General features: G+C 41.2%; 3 protein-coding genes and 1 long non-coding RNA gene across 5 annotated transcripts; 3 read left to right on the forward strand and 1 right to left on the reverse strand.

Moving 5' to 3' along the window:
• The first annotated feature begins 1625 nt into the window (after positions 1-1625).
• dpagt1 (dolichyl-phosphate (UDP-N-acetylglucosamine) N-acetylglucosaminephosphotransferase 1 (GlcNAc-1-P transferase)) lies at positions 1626-6108 on the forward strand. The gene is made up of 9 exons (XM_085175542.1): positions 1626-2115; positions 2224-2344; positions 2429-2642; positions 2731-2877; positions 2968-3052; positions 3169-3357; positions 3458-3545; positions 4880-5035; positions 5127-6108. The coding sequence occupies exons 1-9, from the start codon at positions 1961-1963 to the stop codon at positions 5190-5192; spliced, it is 1221 nt and encodes a 406-aa protein (XP_085031668.1). The 5' UTR covers positions 1626-1960; the 3' UTR covers positions 5193-6108.
• Positions 6109-6842: 734 nt separating this feature from the next.
• On the forward strand, positions 6843-13596 carry hinfp (histone H4 transcription factor). The gene is made up of 9 exons (XM_085175541.1): positions 6843-7284; positions 7647-7873; positions 8353-8464; positions 8597-8749; positions 8836-8913; positions 12073-12193; positions 12299-12437; positions 12526-12650; positions 12722-13596. Exons 1-9 carry the CDS (start codon positions 7128-7130, stop codon positions 13086-13088), a joined length of 1479 nt encoding a protein of 492 aa, XP_085031667.1. The 5' UTR covers positions 6843-7127; the 3' UTR covers positions 13089-13596.
• On the reverse strand, positions 12277-18689 carry LOC146509741 (uncharacterized). The gene is made up of 4 exons (XR_014876545.1): positions 18473-18689; positions 18253-18389; positions 17976-18109; positions 12277-17635 (listed from the first exon to the last, which is right to left on the reverse strand). It is a non-coding gene; the product is annotated as an uncharacterized LOC146509741 (long non-coding RNA).
• Positions 15050-19145, forward strand: LOC146509742 (C4b-binding protein). Of its 2 annotated transcripts, none has more exons than XM_085175545.1 (5): positions 15050-15155; positions 15288-15452; positions 15554-15721; positions 15811-16011; positions 16177-19145. In XM_085175545.1, exons 1-5 carry the CDS (start codon positions 15050-15052, stop codon positions 16188-16190), a joined length of 654 nt encoding a protein of 217 aa, XP_085031671.1. In that variant the 3' UTR covers positions 16191-19145. The 2 variants fall into 2 exon arrangements, with proteins under 2 accessions (XP_085031671.1, XP_085031672.1); XM_085175546.1 differs by having other exon boundaries at positions 15050-15149.
• Positions 19146-19933: the final 788 nt, after the last annotated feature.

The following is a 19933-nucleotide window of genomic DNA, read 5'->3' on the forward strand; positions in this document are numbered from 1 at the left end:
CTATATATACTTCACTACTAAATACATTTTGTATTGAGTCGAATCTAATCTGAATCTCACAGTTCATCAGAACAGTTTTTTAGCTCATTTGTCATTCAGAGCTACAGATCTCTCACTTCCCTTAATGCTACTTTATCTCAATGGCTTTGGTGCAGTTCTCATATCAGGAAAGTCATTCTCACACCTCACCTTTTTACTGCAATCAGATCACTTAAAACATTTTTTAAATTGTAACACTAATTAACCCTTCAGAACTGCTTTAATTCTTCATGATGCAGGTTTAACAAGGTGCTGGAAACATTTTTGCTTCATATTAAAATAATAGCACCACACAGTTGCTGCAGGTTTGTCATTCACTCATCCAGATTTCCCTTAAAATGTCCTTTACTGGACTGAAATCCAGACTGTGAAGACCAGCCCATCTGGTACCAACAACCAATTTCAATCACCTTTCGTCCACTATTCTAATGCTCAGTTTGAACTTCAATAGGCTGTCTTCGTGATGTCTACATGGGGGACTCTTCACCATCTTCAAGCAACTTAAAGAAGTCCAGACACTTTTCTTTTCAAGCTCCTTAGACTACAATGACCTGGATGGCTGAGAACCATCACAGACATCTACATGTTTAAATGCTTTGAGTTGCTTTGAGTTGCGTGATTGGATAATTAGATGATTGGATTAACAATCACTTGAACATGCATACATAAAAAGTGGCTGCTGAAGGTGTGTAGCATGACTTTACTGGAGTATACAGTAGTTGGTTCTATGTTCTCAGATTTTCTTTGTCTCTTAAAGAGACAGTACCAATTCGCTTTTCTCAATTTCAGCCATTTAAAGTTTCAAATAAACTCTTCACTTTTTTTTTATTTTTGGGTCTGAGCTCTGAACACTTTTTAATCTACAGTAGGCTTTAATTTTGGCCGTACTCTTTAGCCAAAAACCTTTTGGTGTCTTGTAACAGCAGGTGAGTTTTTGTTACACACACACACACACACACACACACACACACACATATATATATATATATATATATATATATATATATATAGATATATATATAGATATATATATAGATATATATATAGGAAATCAATTTTCAGTATTGATTAAAGATATAATATGATGAGATAAGTCCCTCTCTTGGGAAGGTTTTACTATTATAATATCAAAATGAATAGAGAATAAATAAATATATGCAACATAACCTATAGCCTACAACAATATTACTAAACAGCAACAGAAGAAAAATGTACATTATACAAAAGAGAGGACGAGAGAAAGCATTTGTTTTGTCAACAGGTGGCAGAATTTTATCATTAAAATGACGTATGTGCGGAAAAAATATGTACCGAAGAAGAAGACTTCGCTTCCGCGTCAATACAGATTTCGGAAGTCAAAGTTAGTATTTGTTTGTTGTAATGTAGTGCACACAATAAAAGTATACAGAAATCTCTCAAAAACTTATCAAATTTTCAGAAATTCTGTAGATAATGCAAACATTGAAACTCACACACAACAGCTATTTTATTGTATTGAGAGCTCATTTTAGCGTTAAAAACGGGTTCGAGAAAGAGACGTTATGGGGCAATAACATTTTATTTTGAAAACCCCAATCGGAAGTCCCATCTTGTTGTAAGTTGTCTGACTTAACGGTTGAACTAATGTCAGACGTGGAGTTTAGACAGCCAGGCAATGCAGAGCTAATAAAATTTACAAGTCGTAATGACAGATGGTATGGATTACCACTGTGACTCGAGGACTTATAGACTTGTGGATTTATTTTTGACCGTGGAATTACAGAGACGCCTTTTGTTCTGAAATGATGGCTTGATATGTTTCTCGTACCTCGGTGATCACAGTCAGAGCCAATCCGTCGCCCGCCCGCAGGGAAGCGGCGTCACAATAGCTACAAACGTGATTTTGATCTGGCAGAAACCAATTCGCCAAAAGCCCGAAATAATGTCACCCATACCCGTCCTTCCGCTGGTCATCAACTGCTTCATGTCTGTGCTCGGCTGCTTGGCCACACTGAAACTCATTCCGGCTTTCAAAGATCATTTCATATCAGCCAGATTGTACGGAGTGGATCTAAACAAAACATCCAAAAAGGAAGTGTGAGTCGTCTCCCTGTCTGTCCTTTTAGCTACGGCTTTCAGCTTAATGCCATATTCAGTAAAATATGATAATAAATTGTTTTCCTTTTCACTCCCCTTTCCTTACAGTCCAGAGTCTCTAGGAGTCATCAGTGGGACTGTCTTCCTCATCATCCTTTTCTGTTTCATCCCAGTGCCTTTCCTCAGCTGCTTTGTTGGAGATCAGTGCATGGGCTTCCCACATGATGAGGTGAGTACACTGATGTGCAACGACCCCGTGTTTCTTTCCAGTCTGAACCTCACGTCTGACCTTTGTGTGCGTTGTTTTTGCCAGTTTGTACAGCTCATCGGTGCACTTCTGGCCATCTGTTGCATGATCTTCCTTGGTTTTGCCGATGATGTGCTCAACCTCCGGTGGAGACACAAGCTCTTGCTTCCCACCATGGCTTCCTTGCCACTGCTCATGGTCTATTTTACCAACTTTGGCAACACTGTCATAGTGGTGCCCAAGCCCTTCAGAGCACTGCTCGGACTACACTTGGATTTGGGTGAGTTGTGTGGTTGTCCGCTGTTCTTTGTCTGGATTGACTGCTTTGAAGTCTTCCTTTAAATGGTGTTTCATCATTTCTTCTGCAGGCATCCTGTACTATGTCTACATGGGAATGCTTGCTGTATTCTGCACAAACGCCATCAACATCCTAGCAGGCATCAACGGGATCGAATCAGGCCAAGCTCTGTTTATCTCGGGCTCCATCATCATATTTAACCTTCTGGAGCTCAGCGGTATGCGTTTTCGTTTCCCGTCACACGTGCGCAGAAGCTGGACATATTTTGTGTAACATACGGTTCTTTGCACTTTCTTATTATTATTAGGAGATTACCGCGATGACCACGTTTTCTCCCTCTACTTCATGATACCGTTCTTCTTCACCACATTAGCGCTTATGTACCACAACTGGTAAGATAAGTCTACCGAACTCGGGAAAGTTAACATATGTTTTCTGCAATCAAAAACAAAGAGCTATATGTGCAAGTCCCCCTCTAGCATGGTGATTGTAATCTGTTTTGTCACAGGTACCCTTCATCTGTGTTTGTGGGAGATACTTTCTGCTACTTTGCTGGGATGACCTTTGCTGTAGTCGGCATCCTGGGACACTTCAGCAAAACAATGCTGCTGTTCTTCATTCCTCAAGTGGTTAACTTTGTCTACTCCGTACCACAGCTGTTTCACATAATCCCCTGTCCCAGGCACCGGCTCCCGAGGTGACTGTCTGATTATGAACATCATTTATATATGATTATACCCTGTTGATATGTGTATTGCTCAACTTTTTCTTTCTTCCAATGCTCCTTCTAACTAAAGGTTGAACCCAGAAAATGGCAAGCTGGGGATGAGCTACTCTAAATTCAAAACAAAGGACCTCTCTAAGTTAGGCCACCTCATTTTGACGGTAAAGCTTTCCTTTTGCGTATTTTCTGTTTGAGTATTCCCATGCTTTAATAGAAATTCTCCTAAACTAAGCTGTAAATCATGTCAGCTGCTGGTCTTGTCCCATCAGCAGTTCACAACTCAAAGAGGAAAGCACCAAATCCAGACTTTTGATAAGATTAAATGAGGAAATCTTTATGAATATAATTATCTAATTGCTTTGGGCAATGAAGGTGATTGTTTCTGCTCCAATTGCCTCGCGCTGTCAGCGTCCGTTATTAAAACCCAGACGCATTATTTGGTTGTGACGCAGAACACATTTCCTCATACACTGTATGACAGAGTCCCGTAAAATACTCACTGCACTGACTGCTCCCATAAAAAAAATAACAGGGTAAATAGCAGCCAGGTGCTGCTGATCAAATGTGCTTGATTAATTGTTCATCATCAAGTGTGAGTGCCTCTATGAAAGCAGACGTGTTGGCAGTTTGCTGGTGTGAAGCATTCAGATGCTTGTTAACAAAACGCCAATGAGAGAAAGATATAAGCATTAATGGCAGAGAAGCAATTGTTGCTGCCCATCAGTCTGAGATGGGTTATAAAGTCATTTCCAAACAATTGAAGTCCATCATTCTACAGTTACAGTCTTCTCACGAGTTCCAACAGATTCAATCCGTGATCACATAATACAGTTTTCAGAGAAATAAAAAAACAAAAACAAAACAGCAATATGGCCAAATATGGCTGTGCATGATATCCCTCCAAGTGTCACGCACGGTAATGGTGAAGTCATTCGGTCTGCCTCTGTATACCAAAGTGTACTAGAGCCAAATGTGAGGCCACGTTTAGCTGTCTGTTCTGTTGCATGACCCAAATGATCCCAAGAACAGCAGCAAATCTAACCTAGAAAAAAAAAAGATAAAGCAACAAGCAATAAGAGTGGGCCAGAATTCTTCTACATTAATGTAACTGACTGATAAAGCCATACAGCAAACAATTAAAAGTAGTTCTACGATGTAATGAATCACAGGGAACACTTGGTTTTTCACAGCACTGCATACAGGTTGTACTGCATATCGCAGCACACCTAGATCTGGCACATAATAATTGTGCCCATGGGACAGGTTACATGCAACATAAAAAAATGACAATGAACCACATGTATCAACCTGAAAATCAGATTAATTAATTCAATACATTAATTTGCTTAATTTAAAAAATTGGAGAAGTTGATAATAACTCACAAGTTTGGATATCATGTATGAATGCGCACACACACACAGCTGAGGCAGACCACTAGCATGCGCCGGGCTGTGTTTACTGGCTGATAACAATAATACCTTTAATCCTCAACAGGTGGCAGAGTTATTAAAGCTGCTCGAGGTGCGCAGAGGCCATGAGGGGGATGGTGATTTTATCGAGTGCAACAACATGACCTTAATAAACCTGGTGCTGAAAGTACTCGGACCCGTCCACGAGAGAACTCTCACAGTCATCATGCTCGTCATACAGGTATGACAGAGCACCTGCAGTATCCACATATGCCTGAATATTGTCAGCCATAAAATGTTTGACTCGCCTCTCATTTCTGCGTCTCGCTCAGGTGATGGGCAGCGCAGTGGCTTTTGGGATCCGTTATCATCTCGTCCGTCTCTTCTATGACGTCTAGATTACCGGGACTGGGGACGGAGTGCTGACTGAGGAAAATATGATACTGCTGTGGAACTATTTTACAGGCTCACTGTTCATTTGCCTTTTAATAGTTTCCACTACCTCACTGACATTTTTCATATTCAGACTCTTTCTGCAGTAAAGACCCAGAGCAAGGGTTAAAGCTTTATTTAACTTCACCACAACATTTTAATTTCATTTACAAGCAGAACGGCTAATGGTTTGATGCCAACAGTAGCGCTCTCCTGGGATTCAGTCATTACAGTCAGGGAAATGTAACGGGGTCTTAATCACCCCACGTGTTCACCCTGAAAGTATATTTTTATACTTGGTTTTTAAAAAGAAAGTCTGTCAAGTTTTGATCTTCGGTGTAGCAGACATCGCTGACTTGCAAACGTAGAAATCCTCTAAAAACTGGTCAAATATTCACATGTTCACATACTGCTTTAATCTGCTGTTGAGAGAAAATGTGCCTACTTACACTTTAATGCAGTTATGGTAGGAATATTAAACTCATTTAGTGCTTCTTGGTTGTTTCTTTTCCCTCTCAACAAAAGTCGCAACAACAAAATGATTGTTGTGAAGAACAGCAGTGAAATATCAAAGGAGTGTAGTCATCAATAAAGTGTGAGGAGATGATTAAATAGAGGTCATGAAGTCACATGACCACGTCCTGATTGTGGAAAAAGCACATCCCGATTAAAGATAACAGATCGTCTTTGCTTTTCTTTCATCAAATATATAGCCGTGTTGTTTAGGACTGAGCATCATCCCAACGGTTTCAGAAAGAGCATCAACGTGAAGTCAACTGGCACTGGACTTTTTTATTTAGGAATGTAATTACAAGTGCAAAACTGTTTACTGAGATTGAAGGCACAGATTATCAAATAAAAACTGGAAAAATTATGATGTAAGATTGTGTTGTATTAATACTTGGGAGAAAGTGTGCTAAATTATAGTGCTTAAAGTGCTTCCATTATAGTTCAGAAATGGGACAAAGTCACAGTTTTTGTGGTTTTACCTCTCTTATGCTGGATTGTAACACAAGCAATCAATATACAATTGAAGTGCAGACATTTTACCAAAAATTTAGCATTACCTGTTTACTCATTGTATACAAATAGCTGACAGGGAGGACATGCAGAGGGTTGGTGAGACAGAAGAGAGTGTTAGGGTTAGATTGAGGCAGGTGATCCGCTGTGGCGACGCCTAACGGGAACAGGTTGTGGGTTGTTTGACATGGAAGACCCAAAGAGTCACTCATCTCAAAACAGAACATTTTGTGCTTTATTAATGAATTGTGCAATGAAATGTGCACTAGTAAAATCTTTCACCAAATACTTTTTTACAATCTTTAGTTAGACATCACTAAACTTATGATTAAAGCACAAAATACTTTGATTTTGGTGTGTGGAATTCTTCTTGTCTTCCATAATTGTAAGCGTGTAGTAAGGTGATATTTTGCCTTTAAAATGTACACAGTGTCCAGTAGCATAAAATAAAATGATAGGAGCATAAATGCCTAATAAATGTCAATAAAAATGAAGATTTATTGTAAATATCTTCCCAAGGCCGTTTCAATTGTTAACTGTAAATACAAAAAGGGATTTTGAGTAGGAACTATTTAACTAAACTTTGTTTCAAGGGGAACGTCGGTGTTGTTGCACAGCCCGCGTTTGTGGACGGAAAAAGAACAGGTCCGATGAATACGAGCTCTCTTTTAACACTGTCGTGAAGCTTATAACAATTTATTCTTTTTTATTCGTTTAGCTTATTAAACAGTTCTCTGCTGGTGTTTCAGCAGCACCGTGGAGACTGTTTAATGTAAGCTAGCAGCTTAGTTGCTGGGCGGTCAGGTGATGGTCAAACAGCGTTTGCGACTTCGGTCCTGGAGCGAAACGTCTGACATTTAGTCCAGTCGTGACTCGGAGAGATGCCTCCTAACAAGCGAATGCAGAAGAAAGCACTCAAGCTGGAGTGTGAGTGGGGTTCGTGCCAGGAATCATTTAATCGGATGGAAAACTTTTGCAAGCATATGGAGGGTCATCTAAGTGCTTTGGAAGAGGAGGAGGAGGAAGAAGAAACAGAGGGTGAGGTGAAACGCAGCTTCGTGTACGTGTGGCACCTCCATAGCTGAGGTGTTTGTTTTGGAGATGTAGCCTGAGGAGCTGGACAGGAACGTGTTTTAATGATTTGGTTCAATAGGCCTTAACTAATGTGGCCTCGCTTACTGCACGTCTAGACCACCGATAGAAATGATGAGAGCTTTTACCCATCAGCTGCTTATTCATAACATTTGGCCACTAGATATTGAATTGGATTAATTTACTTAACTTTGCTGACATCCAAAGTCCTGATGATAAACAAGGCATTCAGATAAATAAGTCATACTGATCCTTTGCCCAAAATTATGATTCCTCCTAATCTAGTCTCTTTTACTTTTTGTGCAAAGGGGAGAGAAGCTGTCTGTGGAGAGACTGTGGTTTTTGCTCCGTGGAGGGATCTGAAGAGTTGCGGCGACACGTGTTCTTTCACTGTTATCACACTAAACTAAAGCAGCTGGGTCAGCAGGTTCTCAGTGCCCATCCAAAAATCGGCAACTGCTCCATCGCCTACCACAATCGCAACATCATCCCTGAAATCCCAGATAATTTTGTCTGCCTTTGGGAGGAATGTGAAGTAAGTTTGCTGTATCTGCTGCTGGTGAAAGACGAGAGTAGCAGATACATTGAGCATTGATGGAGCTTTCCCAAATCTTATGCTGCCAGTTCTATAGACACTAATGCTACTTCATAACGTGAGAGGTCTAGGGTTTTGAACCGAAGCCTGAAAACAAGCTGGCTAGTCTCTCCACTGTTCACTCCAGAGAATATGACGTCCATGTTTTCCAAAAAGAATTGCAAATGTTAATTCGTCTGACATCAGAAAAGGTCTCTGCTTTGCTTCACTCGATTATAAATGAGGTTTGGCCCAGAGAAGACGGCGGTGTTTTGGATTATGTTCATAAATGGCTTTTTCTTTGCATGACAAAGCTTTAACCTGCTTTTGTGGATGGCACTGTGAACTGTGTTCTTATTAGTTCAGAGTTAAACTAATAATACATGTGGCTCTGTAACTCTCTTAACACACATCTCTCTCTTAACGCACATCTGTTAAAGCAACCACCGTATGAAAACCCTGAGTGGTTTTATCGCCATGTGGAAATGCACAGCCTGTGCATAGAGATACCTACAGGAGACTGTGAAATCCCAATACGCTGTGGATGGAAAGGTACACTTACAGTGTTTGGGTTTTTTTCAACTGTAAATGTTAGTTAAGTGAAGATTGTACAGCTGTACATTTTCAGTGTCGAGCTGAGGATTTCAGACGTTTGAATCCAGGTTTTGTGCCTGTCATTTTCAGACTGTGAAGCGACTGCTAAAGGTCGTCCTAAGTTGCGAGAGCACCTGCGCAGCCACACTCAGGAAAAGGTGGTGGCATGTCCCGGCTGTGGGGGGATGTATGCCAACAATACAAAGCTGTTTGACCACATCATACGACAGAGCGCCATGGAAGGTATATTCTGTCAGATTTATGAAATTAAGCTTAGTAATGTTAAAAAAACCCTTTAATAATCGAACAATCTGTGTCGTGTCACATAGGTCAGAGGTTCCAGTGCTCACACTGCTCCAAACGTTTTGCAACAGAAAGACTTCTGAGGGACCACATGAGGACCCACGGTCAGTTATGGCTTCATTGTGCTTTTTTTTTTTTTACACATGAGCTTATGCCATGATGAGGTGTCCATCCATACACAATTCACAAAAAATCGATACTCCTAGAGTAGGGCTGCTCGATTATGGCAAAAATGATAATCACGATTATTTTCACTGAAATTGAGATCTCGATTATTTGACGATATTTATTTAGCAATAACAATGTATTGAATAATGACTTTAAAGATTGTCAAAATAATATAAAATAGTGTACAAATACTGATAACAGTGCAAATGTTTGCAATATAAAAAATAATATTCCGCGAACCCATAATGTTTCCACACCACTGAAGTTTTTTTTTTTACCTCTCTTTTCAACCAACGGCAGTCACTCTCCTCTCCAAATAACTTCTGCTTAGCTTTCCGAGCTTCCCTCGGGTCCTCTTAATCAGCCGTCCCCAACCCCCGGGCCTCGGACCGGTACCGGTCCTTGAGTCGTTTGGTACCGGGCCGCGAGAGTTGAGGCTCAGGTGTGAAATGTATAGTTTTCAGGGTTTTTATCGGTTTTCAGCATTATTTTGTTATTGTTTTTATCGTTTACTCAGTTTTCCTTGGTCTTTTCACGTGTGTTATGAACAGTGTTGGGTAAGTTACTTTAAAATAGTAACTTAGTTACATTACTAGTTACTTCTATCAAAAGTAACTCAGTTACTTCAAGTTACTCGTTACTTTCAAAGTAACTAGTTACTAGGGAAAGTAACTTTGGTTTTACTCAGAATTCTCTTATTAATGTGTTGCTTCCATAACTTTGCCAGTCTTCTAGCTTGCTTACTTGCCACAAGTGCACTGTGCCACCTACCAATAGAAAGGAAAAGATAATGTGCATATTTCCACGAGAGAAATCCCACGCCTGGACCATCATTGACCGCTGCCATGATTCTAGCCTACGTCACATCGTCATGTGCGCCTTTTACATCCAACACAAAAACTGCAGTCGTGGTGCTTTGATTGTACTCAGAACTCGGAAATTCTGCCTTCTAAATAGGAAGATATAGGTAACACCAGACTGCAGATGAGCTGCATACAGGGCTGGACTGGGACAAAAAATCGGCCCGGGCGTTTTGACTAGAGACCGGCCCGCCATTATAGGAAAACTCATAAAGCCTTTGAATGAAAACAAACGCTGTTGTGACAGTGATGTTCACTGTCTTGATGGTATATATGCATCAATCTATCAATCGTTTGTTGTAAGATTCAGATAATTATTTTTTAAAAGCTAGACATTTTAAATGAGAATAAGAAAGAAAAGTATTTCTTTGTGCCCACCTCTCCCTGTTAATGCCCTACCTGGCCCCCCTGGTAAAACTTTGCTAGATCCGCACCTGCACAGTTACCAGCTGTCAGCTTCATAAAAAAGGATCCTGGGGTTATCTGTCTCTCAGAAACAGTTCATAACTTCCCTTCAACTCATTCATGTCACCTAAAAGGTAAACCTGTTTCTCCATCACCTGTTCAGCTCTGATGATTCAGTAAGGACATCTCCTGGTTTCATCTTCATGTTTCCCTCTCACCAGATAACCAAACCGACATCATGACCAGCAGCTTTTTTGCAGCTGTGGCTCCAGCAAACATCAGCTGATACTAGAAATTAATATTAAATAAATTCTAACAACTGCTGATCAAGCTTAAACGTGCTGCTGTTGTTTAACGTGACATTGGCTGGTTTCCTCTTTCTGGCGCAAAGTGGGCGATAAACAAACAAGAGAGCCGATCAGCTGATCATTGATCAGTTTTCATGATTGAAGTAGAAACGGGAGAGGGAGGGGGGAGAATGAAAGAAGAAGAGGCAGCTGTGCAGCAAAGACACAGAATAACTCCAGCTTTGTGTCTTTTTCATTGTAGCTGAATTACGGGACAAACTGTTCTTTTTCACCTCAATAAGAAACGCGTAATATTTTATCTGAATACCAGACGGGACAGTTGGCAACTCTAATAACTTATGAACAAAATAAAGTTCAACATCATTAACTTCATAGCACCCACCCAGCTGTATAGAAACTCCGTCATGCTAGCTAGTACGCAGTACGGAAAAAGTCAGAATAACGAAAATAAACTCCACCTAAACTTGGTTTATATCTGACTCGGATAGCCTGCAGGTCATAACTTCTTACCTGAAGTTCAGTTCACACTTGGACCGGCGGCCGCCTCGGGTCTCTTTTCCTTCTGCGTCCCCTTTCCCTCATCCACCTGCTGCCTCCACCACTTGCTAATGTTACTGAATCTGTGGAAGCTCCGCGATAGCCACCACACGAAGTAACGAGTAACGACCCTATCTAAATCCCAGTAACGACTAACGCGTTCCTGATTTTGGCATAATAACTAGTTACCGTGCTCGTTACCAGAATAATAACGTAGTTACTGTAACGCGTTACTTAATAACGCGTTAGTCCCAACACTGGTTATGAATAAATTTTCTTTTTTTCGGTACCGGTACTAGTTTTATTTTGTTGTATTTATCCGCGACACCTTAAAGGCCGGTCCATGAAAATATTGTCGGGCATAAACCGGTCCGTGGCGCAAAAAAGGTTGGGGACCGCTGCTCTTAATTGTTGTGACGCGTATTCGAAATGCAGAGAGGTGCGCTCGATTTTCCACACGGAGCAGCGCGAGAGTAAAGCACGAGGGAGGGGCTAATAATCGGCTCAGTCATTTTTAATGATCGTTGAAAGCCCAGATCGTAATCGAGATTAAAATTCGATTAATTGAGCAGCCCTATCCTGGAGTATGAAGCAAATCTGTTCCATACTCTTGGAGGTGAAACTTTCACACATTGTTCATCTACCGGGTCTTCACTCAGATTGTGTTTAAGACTAAGACTTTATTTCTGCATGTCACACATTACAATAACCCGGGAATTGTGATGGACTATGAGTCAGATGAGTTAATCACCATCTTTCTGGATCTTTTCTGCTTCATAGTGAGAGCATCCAGTTTTAAAACGAAGCATTTCACAACTATTTCTTGGCTTGACGCAAAAATAAAAATAGTCCTTCACAGTGTCTATTTTTGATCTGCTGAGCATGTGATGCACTTTGTTGTGAGTGAAGAAATCCTGTTGCCAACAAACAACTCTGTAGTCTTAATATAGACAAATTTAATTTCCCCACTGCTTTATTGGGACAGTGAGCCACTACAAATGCCCATTATGTGACATGACGTGCCCGTCGCCCTCTTCACTGCGCAACCATATCAAGTTCCGCCACAGCAACGAGAAGCCATACAGCTGTGACTACTGCGAGTACAGGTACCCAAGCCCCTGAAACTTCACCAATTTAAGGATTAAGTTGTTAAACAGACAATGACATTTGCTTCCATTGTTTTTAAAAAAAAAAAAAAACAAAACTCACAGCTGTAAGAATCTGGTCGACTTGCGCAAACATCTGGACACCCACAGCAGCGAGTCAGCCTTCCACTGTGACGTCCCTGGCTGTGGCTTTACATCTCGAGCTGCTTGCACCATGAAGATTCACCACAAAAGAGAGCACGAGGTGATCTTTGAAGTGTTTGTTTAAACTTGCGTTCAAGTAGGGATTTTTGATGTTTTCATTGATGATTGTGTTTTATTTCCGTAACCAGGGGAGTTTCATAGCTCGCTACAAGTGCCATGTGTGCGGCCAGTGTTTCACCAGGGGCAACAACCTAACTGTCCATCTGCACAAAAAGCACCAATTTAAGTGGCCGTCCGGACACCCCAGGTTCAGGTGAGTGTTGCAGTGAAGCAGCTGCAGTAATAGCTATTGCAACGCTTGAAGTCTTTATTCGCTCTTGACAGGTACAAGGAGCACGAGGATGGTTTCTTGCGTCTGCAGCTGATTCGCTACGAGAGCGTGGAGCTGACCGAGCAGTTGATGCGAGAAAGACAAAACAGGCAAGCGGAGGAGGACGGCGGCAGCGAGCTGACGGAAGGTCAGGAGCTGCAGGAAGGAGCAGCTCCTGCAGAGGTGCAGGTGGAATTGAAAGGGGTGCTGCTGGAAGAGCAGAGGATCGACGAGCCAGGCTCGACTGTCGGCGCTGAGGAAGGCGGACAGGAAGAGGGCATGCTGTATGTCCTCACTGGAGGACTGTCACAGGCAGGAGAGGAGTCGGTAATGCTGCAGCTCCAGGATGCTGCTCAGCAACAGGAGATGGAGGTGCTTTGACTTGATGCACATCCTGAGCAGGCACAAAGTACACAGTCACACTCTTCTTGGAATTCATGAGCTTCTACAAAAACCTGGCTTGGATTTGAACAGAAAACGAACTGCTTTACTTAAATTATAACATCTGAATTAAGGAACACGTACTGTTATGATTCATGTTGAATATAAGCCTATATTAGGCAAGTAAACTGTTTCTTTATGTGTTTATTTGCTAATGTGTAGCATCTTAATTTTAAACTGTTTTCAGTTAGAAGATGTTTGTGTCTCGTGCTGTAAAATCTGTCGAGACAGCTGAAGGCTAATGTTGCACTGCCTGCTGGGTTCTCTATCAATCAAATTCAGAGATACATCAGCTGAAACCTTTAAAGGTTAAGAACATGAGTCACGGGACGTCGTGTTGTCATTAATATTCAACAGAATCTGTAGATTAAAGCTAAGAGGGCTCACCTTATCATCTCGCAGAGTGTGTACCTTTCCCAGTTAAACTTGAATAAACAAGTGAAACCTTTTTGTCTATTTTTTTTATGTTTTGTAATATCATCAATCATCTGTTTTGGCTCCACCTGCTAAACCTAACTGCACTCCTGCAGCTCTGTTAATGATATACACGGCTGTATAATTGACATCTCAATTGTCTAAAATGTCTTGACTGAACTCAACTGAGCTGTAAATCTAAACGTTGTCTCTGTAGTATTGTTAACATCCACATTCACCACCCACATCATTAGTTACACCTTGTTGGTACCAGGTTGGACCCCCTTCTGCCTGCACAGCTGCCTTAATTATTTGTCGCTTAGATTCCACAAGGTGCTCCAAACAGAGTTTGACATGATAGCATCACACAGTCATCGCACATTCGTGATGTGAATCTCCCGTCCTGCCACATCTCAAAAGGGTTATATTGGATTGAGATCTGGTGACTTAAGGGCATGTTCAAGAAACCAATTTGAGATGACTTAAGCTTTGTGACATGATGCGTTACAATGGAAATCCATGCTCATCAGACCAGGCGTTGCCTTTTCAATCTTTTGTTATTCAATTTTGGTGAGCCTGTGAAATTTTAGCTTGCTTTTCTTGTTCTTAGGAGACAGGAGTGGCGCTCAGAGTGTGGTCTTCTGCTGCTGCAGCCCATCTGCTTCATGGATGGTCATGTTGTGCATTCAGAGATACTCTTTTGCATACCTTGGTTATAATAAAGTTACATTTTCAGCCAGAGAAATACTGTTCTCTGGATATTTTCTCTTTCAAACCATTTTCTGTAAACTCTAGAAAGGGTTAAACTCATACCAGCCCGTCTGGCACAAACAACCATGCTATGTTCAAAGTCACTTAAATCATCTTTCTTTCCTTTGTTTGAACTTCAGCAGGTTGTTTTCAAGCAACAAGGCCAACATTAGGTTTGTTTTCTGCTTTCCTCATACAAGAAAGACAAAAACCCCAGAAAACAATTACAATTTTTCATGCTGACCGAAACAAAGTTCTTCTATATTTCTCTCAATATAGTCTATATAATTATATATATTTAATATATTTTAGTTAATCCACCTAATGTGAATGATATGCATTGGATAAAGCGTCTGTGTTTACAAGTACCTCTGTTATCCATCACTCGTCTCATCAATTTGGAGACGGTCGTTTTTTCATCCCTCTTCTGCTTTAAACTTATAAAAACCTTTGATCAGGTGTCAAAATCGTGACACAGCTTTGCTCAAGTGGAGTCCCAGGATGATAAACAGTGCACAGCATTAGCTGTTTGTAGAAGATTAGGCAGCACACAGAGCTTAGTTGAAGCATTACTTAAACTGTCTCTCGCTGCTTCCTCTTCCTCCAGTGAGTGAACTCGGTTCTCCTGGGACTGATTCTAATGGCTTCATAGTCTAGTGATGGCGTAGTATAATGCTTCTAGTCGGTTCCTGGGTGCACCTAAAACATTTTTTTCAGAAAAACTACTTCATCAGGAGATGGGAACTGTGAGGTTTTACATACTGCTGCTCCTGTTGTTGTTTGGGTCCATCCACAGAGGGATATCTCAGGTTCCTGAGTGGAATGGAGAGCTGGAAGGTAGTGGTAAGATCTCCTTTTCTGACACTGTAATGCTATTCTTCACTAACTTTCTGGTTCCTAAGTCATGGCATACATGAATGTTTGTCCAATCCTTGCGTATTAAGAAGCCAATGATTTAGTATTTTTATTCTTCAGGTGAGATAGAATCAATTTCCCAGCCGAATTTCATAGATGACACATACTGGTCTGGGTCAGCCCCGCTTTGTTTAGGAGGTTGTAAAGCGCGGCACCGGGAGCTGAGGAGAGATCACTGTGGAGACTCTAGCTGCTGCTGGCTCGGCTACAAATCCTTGTGCAGAGGTAAGACTCAGAATCAGAGCGAAGAAACAAAAGGTCACTTGTTAAAAATACCTTCGTCTTGTGCTTTGTATTTCCTGCATTTCCTTTTCTCTGTGTGTCAGTGAACTGTGGAAGGCCAGATGTGGACTACAATGGAGTAGTGTATGGTAATGACTGGTGGGTGGGATCTGTGGTGAGGTACACCTGCCGCTCAGGATTCAGGCTTATTGGAAACTCTACCAGATCATGTCAGCCTAATGGCCTCTGGACTCCAAAGCCTATCTGCCTACGTGAGTCCCCACAAACCGCAACAAAACAACAACAACAATAGGTTTTCTGACCCAGTATCAACATTTACGCTTTTTGACCTGCCTTTTAGGAATGTGTAAGCAGGGGCAGATTGAAATCCGCGAGAGTGAACTGAGTGGGACATGCAACTCCACCTGCGTGGGTAAGAGCTACTTCGGCCCACCCAAACGAGGCTGCACTCAGATAGACAACTGCAGGAAGAAGGAGACCGGCTGGAAACGGTTCTTTGCACAATGTGTCCCTTGCATTTGTGACTGCGCTTTCTCGTGTGGTGAGTTGCTTCCACCTCCACATTGTCAGGACAAATGCAAAGCAGAATGCGCATGCTGCGGTGCTGTCTGTGTACAAATACATTTGAATATTGCTCTACACGTGAATTTGCTATCCTTCTTACAGAAATGATATCTGCTTTGTTTTTTTGTTTTGTTTTTTCAAGTGTCTGCAGGCTAAAACACAGAGATGCTTACAGTGCAACAAGGCTGCAGACAAAGAGGAGACACAAACCGGCTGTAGACCAAAGAGTCACGCTGCATTTCTGCTGCTTCATCCAATTTTAAGAACAAATCTGGGTGTTTAAGGACAATAATTTAATCTCTCCGGCACACACTCCAAGCCTGCCTGCCTGCTTTCTGTATGTAAAGGATTACATGGCAAGAACAAATTCTTCTGGCATGCCAGTGTTAAGTCACTCTTTAGGATGCAAAGCGGCGAGAGGGTCAGAAAACAAAAGGGAGGACAAATTTAGTGAAAGGCGCCTGAGAGGTTTAGATTAGATTCAAGTTCAGCAATTATTTGAAATAGAAAGCGACTTTGGCTGATTTTAAACCCCATTTTTGGGCTTTTCAACATCATTTCCTGTCCAGATATATCTATATATATCACATACTATATTTAGCTTGGATGTCTGCAAACACGTGCACATGTTTACTTTCCTCAGATAAGGATGGGAATCAGAGAAACAAGGAAGGAGGGGAGTGAAGCCAAAGAGATTGGCATCTTGCGTCTCGTCTCAGCCCATCTGTCGTGGAAGGAGCTGAGACCTTAATCTTGTTATAAGATGTTTGTTCAGGGGTCAGAGTTAACAGAGAGAGTGGTGTAGAACTTATCTGTTAACAGCATTTATACTTTAGGTGTCATGCTGTGTGTACTTTTATTTCCAAGTTATTTATTGAGAAATGTATATCATAAGCCAAATTGTATGAATGTGAAATGAATTAAAAACTACTCGTCTTTGAAATCAAAGGTTTAACATTTAAAGCGATCATTTCTGAGCCATGCAGACCTGAAGCAGAGCTTTACAGATGGCACTAATAATATTCTGATTGGATTATATTATCAGTCATCCCCCGTGTCCATCATCCCATCGCTCCTCACAAAACAACTACTGAGCATTAGGCTTCCAGGCAGGCCTGTGACACTTGATATAGTTCCAAATTTAAAAAAAATGGTAAGAAGTAGTGTGGAGAAAGCAAGTCACTAATCAAAGATTTTCAAAAGATATATGACAAAATATTTAATACGTTTTGACCTCTGCTCCCATTTAATGGCTTGTATGTTTTATATATTTTAAAATCACATTAAAAGACTTCAGAATTTTTTTTCCTCTGTCTTTTTTTTTTTACTAAACTAAAACGGATTTCATTTTGAAACCGAAAAACAGACTCAAAATGTGTTTTTTCCCCCTTTCACTGCCTTTAATAAACGACATTACAGGTTAAACCACTAGATGTCGCTGTTTTGTCACAAAGTGCATCACAAGTGTGAGATTTAGGACTGATTCCCTTCCACATGTGATCCTGAGGAGTTACTGCTCAGCATGCATCACTGTTGAGGACTCCAGGTGGTGTACCTCAAGACGATGTGCTCATCCGCTTTGGGCGTGTAGCAGCCGATCTCTGTACGACGTTTAGATGACAAACACTGATATTTACGCACATACAGCCTGACAGAACATTATAACAGAAACAGCAGCTAATAGAAATAACAATGGGGCGTAGCATCCTTTCTCTAAAAGAGAAAAAAACATGCTTTAATAGATAAATCACTATTAATGTGTAGTACCACTGCCTTCTCCTTCTATAAAAGATAAACACGCACAAATGTTGTCAGAGCAGATAATTTTACAATAGCTGTAGGAGGCAGTAATTGAAAAAGACAACCCAATCTCCTGTCTCATTATGGCTCATTAAGTCGTCCTCAGATATGTTGAAGTGAAGCTCTGGGGATGACACTCACCCACATCCAGTCTGTTGAATTCTCCAGAGCTTTCAGACAGGATCTCCCAGTATGTCTTCTCATCCTTATTTCCAGCCACTCCATTCACACTCTCCAAGAACAGGCCAAAGTTTGGGTCCTCCTTCACTGTGAACCTGGCAACACAAACAGTCAGGGCGTTAAGAGCAGAAATGGGTCACCCTCAGCTTAAATATGTAAGAGAATCAGCCGGGGCTCCTTTTTAGCAATAAAGCATGATAGACAGTTATATTAAAGGGGATGTCATGGGTGGACTTACTTAAAGTCGTGCTGTGCATCGTGCAGTCTCCTCAGAGCTCCCAGCAGCACGCCTCCCTTTTACTACACTGCTGGAGTAGGACTTGAGAGGCTCGTTAGACTGCTCGTTCTCCACAGACAGTTTGATAGAGAGGGATCCTGATCGTGCACGCAAAGCAATTCACATGTGATACAATTTATGATGCACTTCTACAAAAGATCAAAGCTTCTGTAAAATTTACCTTCATCTGTGTCTGTAAGAGCGCCACGTGTCAGCAGGAGAAAAAAGCCCACAGAGAGCAGAGCTGATGTCCCTAGTGCCATGTCGAGCGATCTTCTATCTCAGATGTGTGTCTAACACCACATCACCTCACTACTTATAGCATGCCTAACCCACATTTGTAAGCAAACTCCAGTCCCAGAAAGTCACGAGGCACTCTCACATACCTTTGTTGAGGTTAAACATTCACATTCACATCCTGAAACTTAAAACTAACACAGAAGTGCTTTTATGTGACAACCAATGATGGTTAATGTGTGCTTTATAAATACAGAAACACTGTTATCTTGGAGGTTACACTAGATGATTCATGATCTGTCCTGTGGCTGTGGGTTTTTCTTTCAGATGGGTGGGAGAATATCTCTTTCCCTAAAGACAAATATTATGTTACGCAAACAAATTTTTCTTTCTTTTTTCTTTTTTTTAATCTTGACAGTAGAATAATAAATGTAGGTGAACTAAATGTGACCCAAGACTTATCAGACGAACCTGGTTATGGGGACACAAAACATCAATATAGAACTAAAAACGGCAGGTTCACCTTTATTTTGTGAACTGACTTATCCCCCATCACACCAAGGATGATCTACAGAGAATTCAATTAAAAGAACCAAAGTTTAAACCTGCTGATTTAGGTCTAAACCTTACCGTCTGAAAAAAAAAATATGGTCCCTCCTCTTAGCAAAATGAGTCTGGCTGAGAAAGAGATAAATGGGCTGGTTTGCTGAAATTGCTCGTCTGGCCAACCTTACCGTCTGAAAAAAACAATATGGTCCCTCCTCTTAGCAAAATGAGTCTGGCTGAGAAAGATAAATGGGCCGGTTTGCTGAAATTGCTCGTCTGGCCACCAGAGAGTGAGAGCTCGTTTTAAGTTAGTCTGATTAAGAGGCAGGTGCGATTGGCTAAAAATGGTTTTGATTTCCTCTCAGGGGTGATGTAAGGCATGTAGGGCCCGCTTGAACGCGAGTAACCCCGTCTGTTTTACCGAAAATAACCCGGGCACTGCAGCATCAGCACCAGGCAGCTGCGCAGGTGCGGCCTTTAAAGAGACAGAGGGGCCTCATGTTTACTCCAAGTGTACAGCGATGGAGCCAGACTTTATCATATGTATCAGCATTGGATGTATACACTTAGCACATCTATGCATATACAGGCTGTATATTGTACGTTACCCCAGCAAGAGACAGCCTAAAATAACCACAGAACAAAAATCAGCACAAAAACATGCTTAAATTGCGGTCACTATTTAATTAAGAAGGCTCTAGCAGTCACAGCGATATGAATATATTCAATTAACTGTTTATGAGTTCCCAGTTTAAGTTCAGTGTCCCAGCTTTAAATCCCCCCAGTATTCTTAAAATGTTTCGGAAATGTGCTTATTAACGATCAGCCCTGCTGTCGATTATTGTTCACAGGTTTTATT

The sequence above is a fragment of the Neolamprologus multifasciatus genome, chromosome 10, assembly GCF_963576455.1.
Source record: "Neolamprologus multifasciatus chromosome 10, fNeoMul1.2, whole genome shotgun sequence".
Taxonomy (NCBI): Eukaryota; Metazoa; Chordata; class Actinopteri; order Cichliformes; family Cichlidae; genus Neolamprologus; species Neolamprologus multifasciatus.

Excerpts from the sequence above, each read along its gene's own strand:
- LOC146509742 (XM_085175545.1), top strand. The coding sequence starts at position 15,050 with ATGGGAACTGTGAGGTTTTACATACTGCTGCTCCTGTTGTTGTTTGGG. Across the intron at positions 15,453-15,553 it reads CTACAAATCCTTGTGCAGAG|TGAACTGTGGAAGGCCAGAT; the intron begins GTAAGACTCAGA and ends TCTGTGTGTCAG. Across the intron at positions 15,722-15,810 it reads TCCAAAGCCTATCTGCCTAC|GAATGTGTAAGCAGGGGCAG; the intron begins GTGAGTCCCCAC and ends CCTGCCTTTTAG.
- dpagt1 (XM_085175542.1), top strand. The coding sequence starts at position 1,961 with ATGTCACCCATACCCGTCCTTCCGCTGGTCATCAACTGCTTCATGTCT. Across the intron at positions 2,878-2,967 it reads TAACCTTCTGGAGCTCAGCG|GAGATTACCGCGATGACCAC; the intron begins GTATGCGTTTTC and ends TATTATTATTAG. Across the intron at positions 3,546-4,879 it reads TAGGCCACCTCATTTTGACG|GTGGCAGAGTTATTAAAGCT; the intron begins GTAAAGCTTTCC and ends AATCCTCAACAG.
- hinfp (XM_085175541.1), top strand. The coding sequence starts at position 7,128 with ATGCCTCCTAACAAGCGAATGCAGAAGAAAGCACTCAAGCTGGAGTGT. Across the intron at positions 12,438-12,525 it reads ACCACAAAAGAGAGCACGAG|GGGAGTTTCATAGCTCGCTA; the intron begins GTGATCTTTGAA and ends TTCCGTAACCAG. Across the intron at positions 12,651-12,721 it reads TCCGGACACCCCAGGTTCAG|GTACAAGGAGCACGAGGATG; the intron begins GTGAGTGTTGCA and ends CGCTCTTGACAG.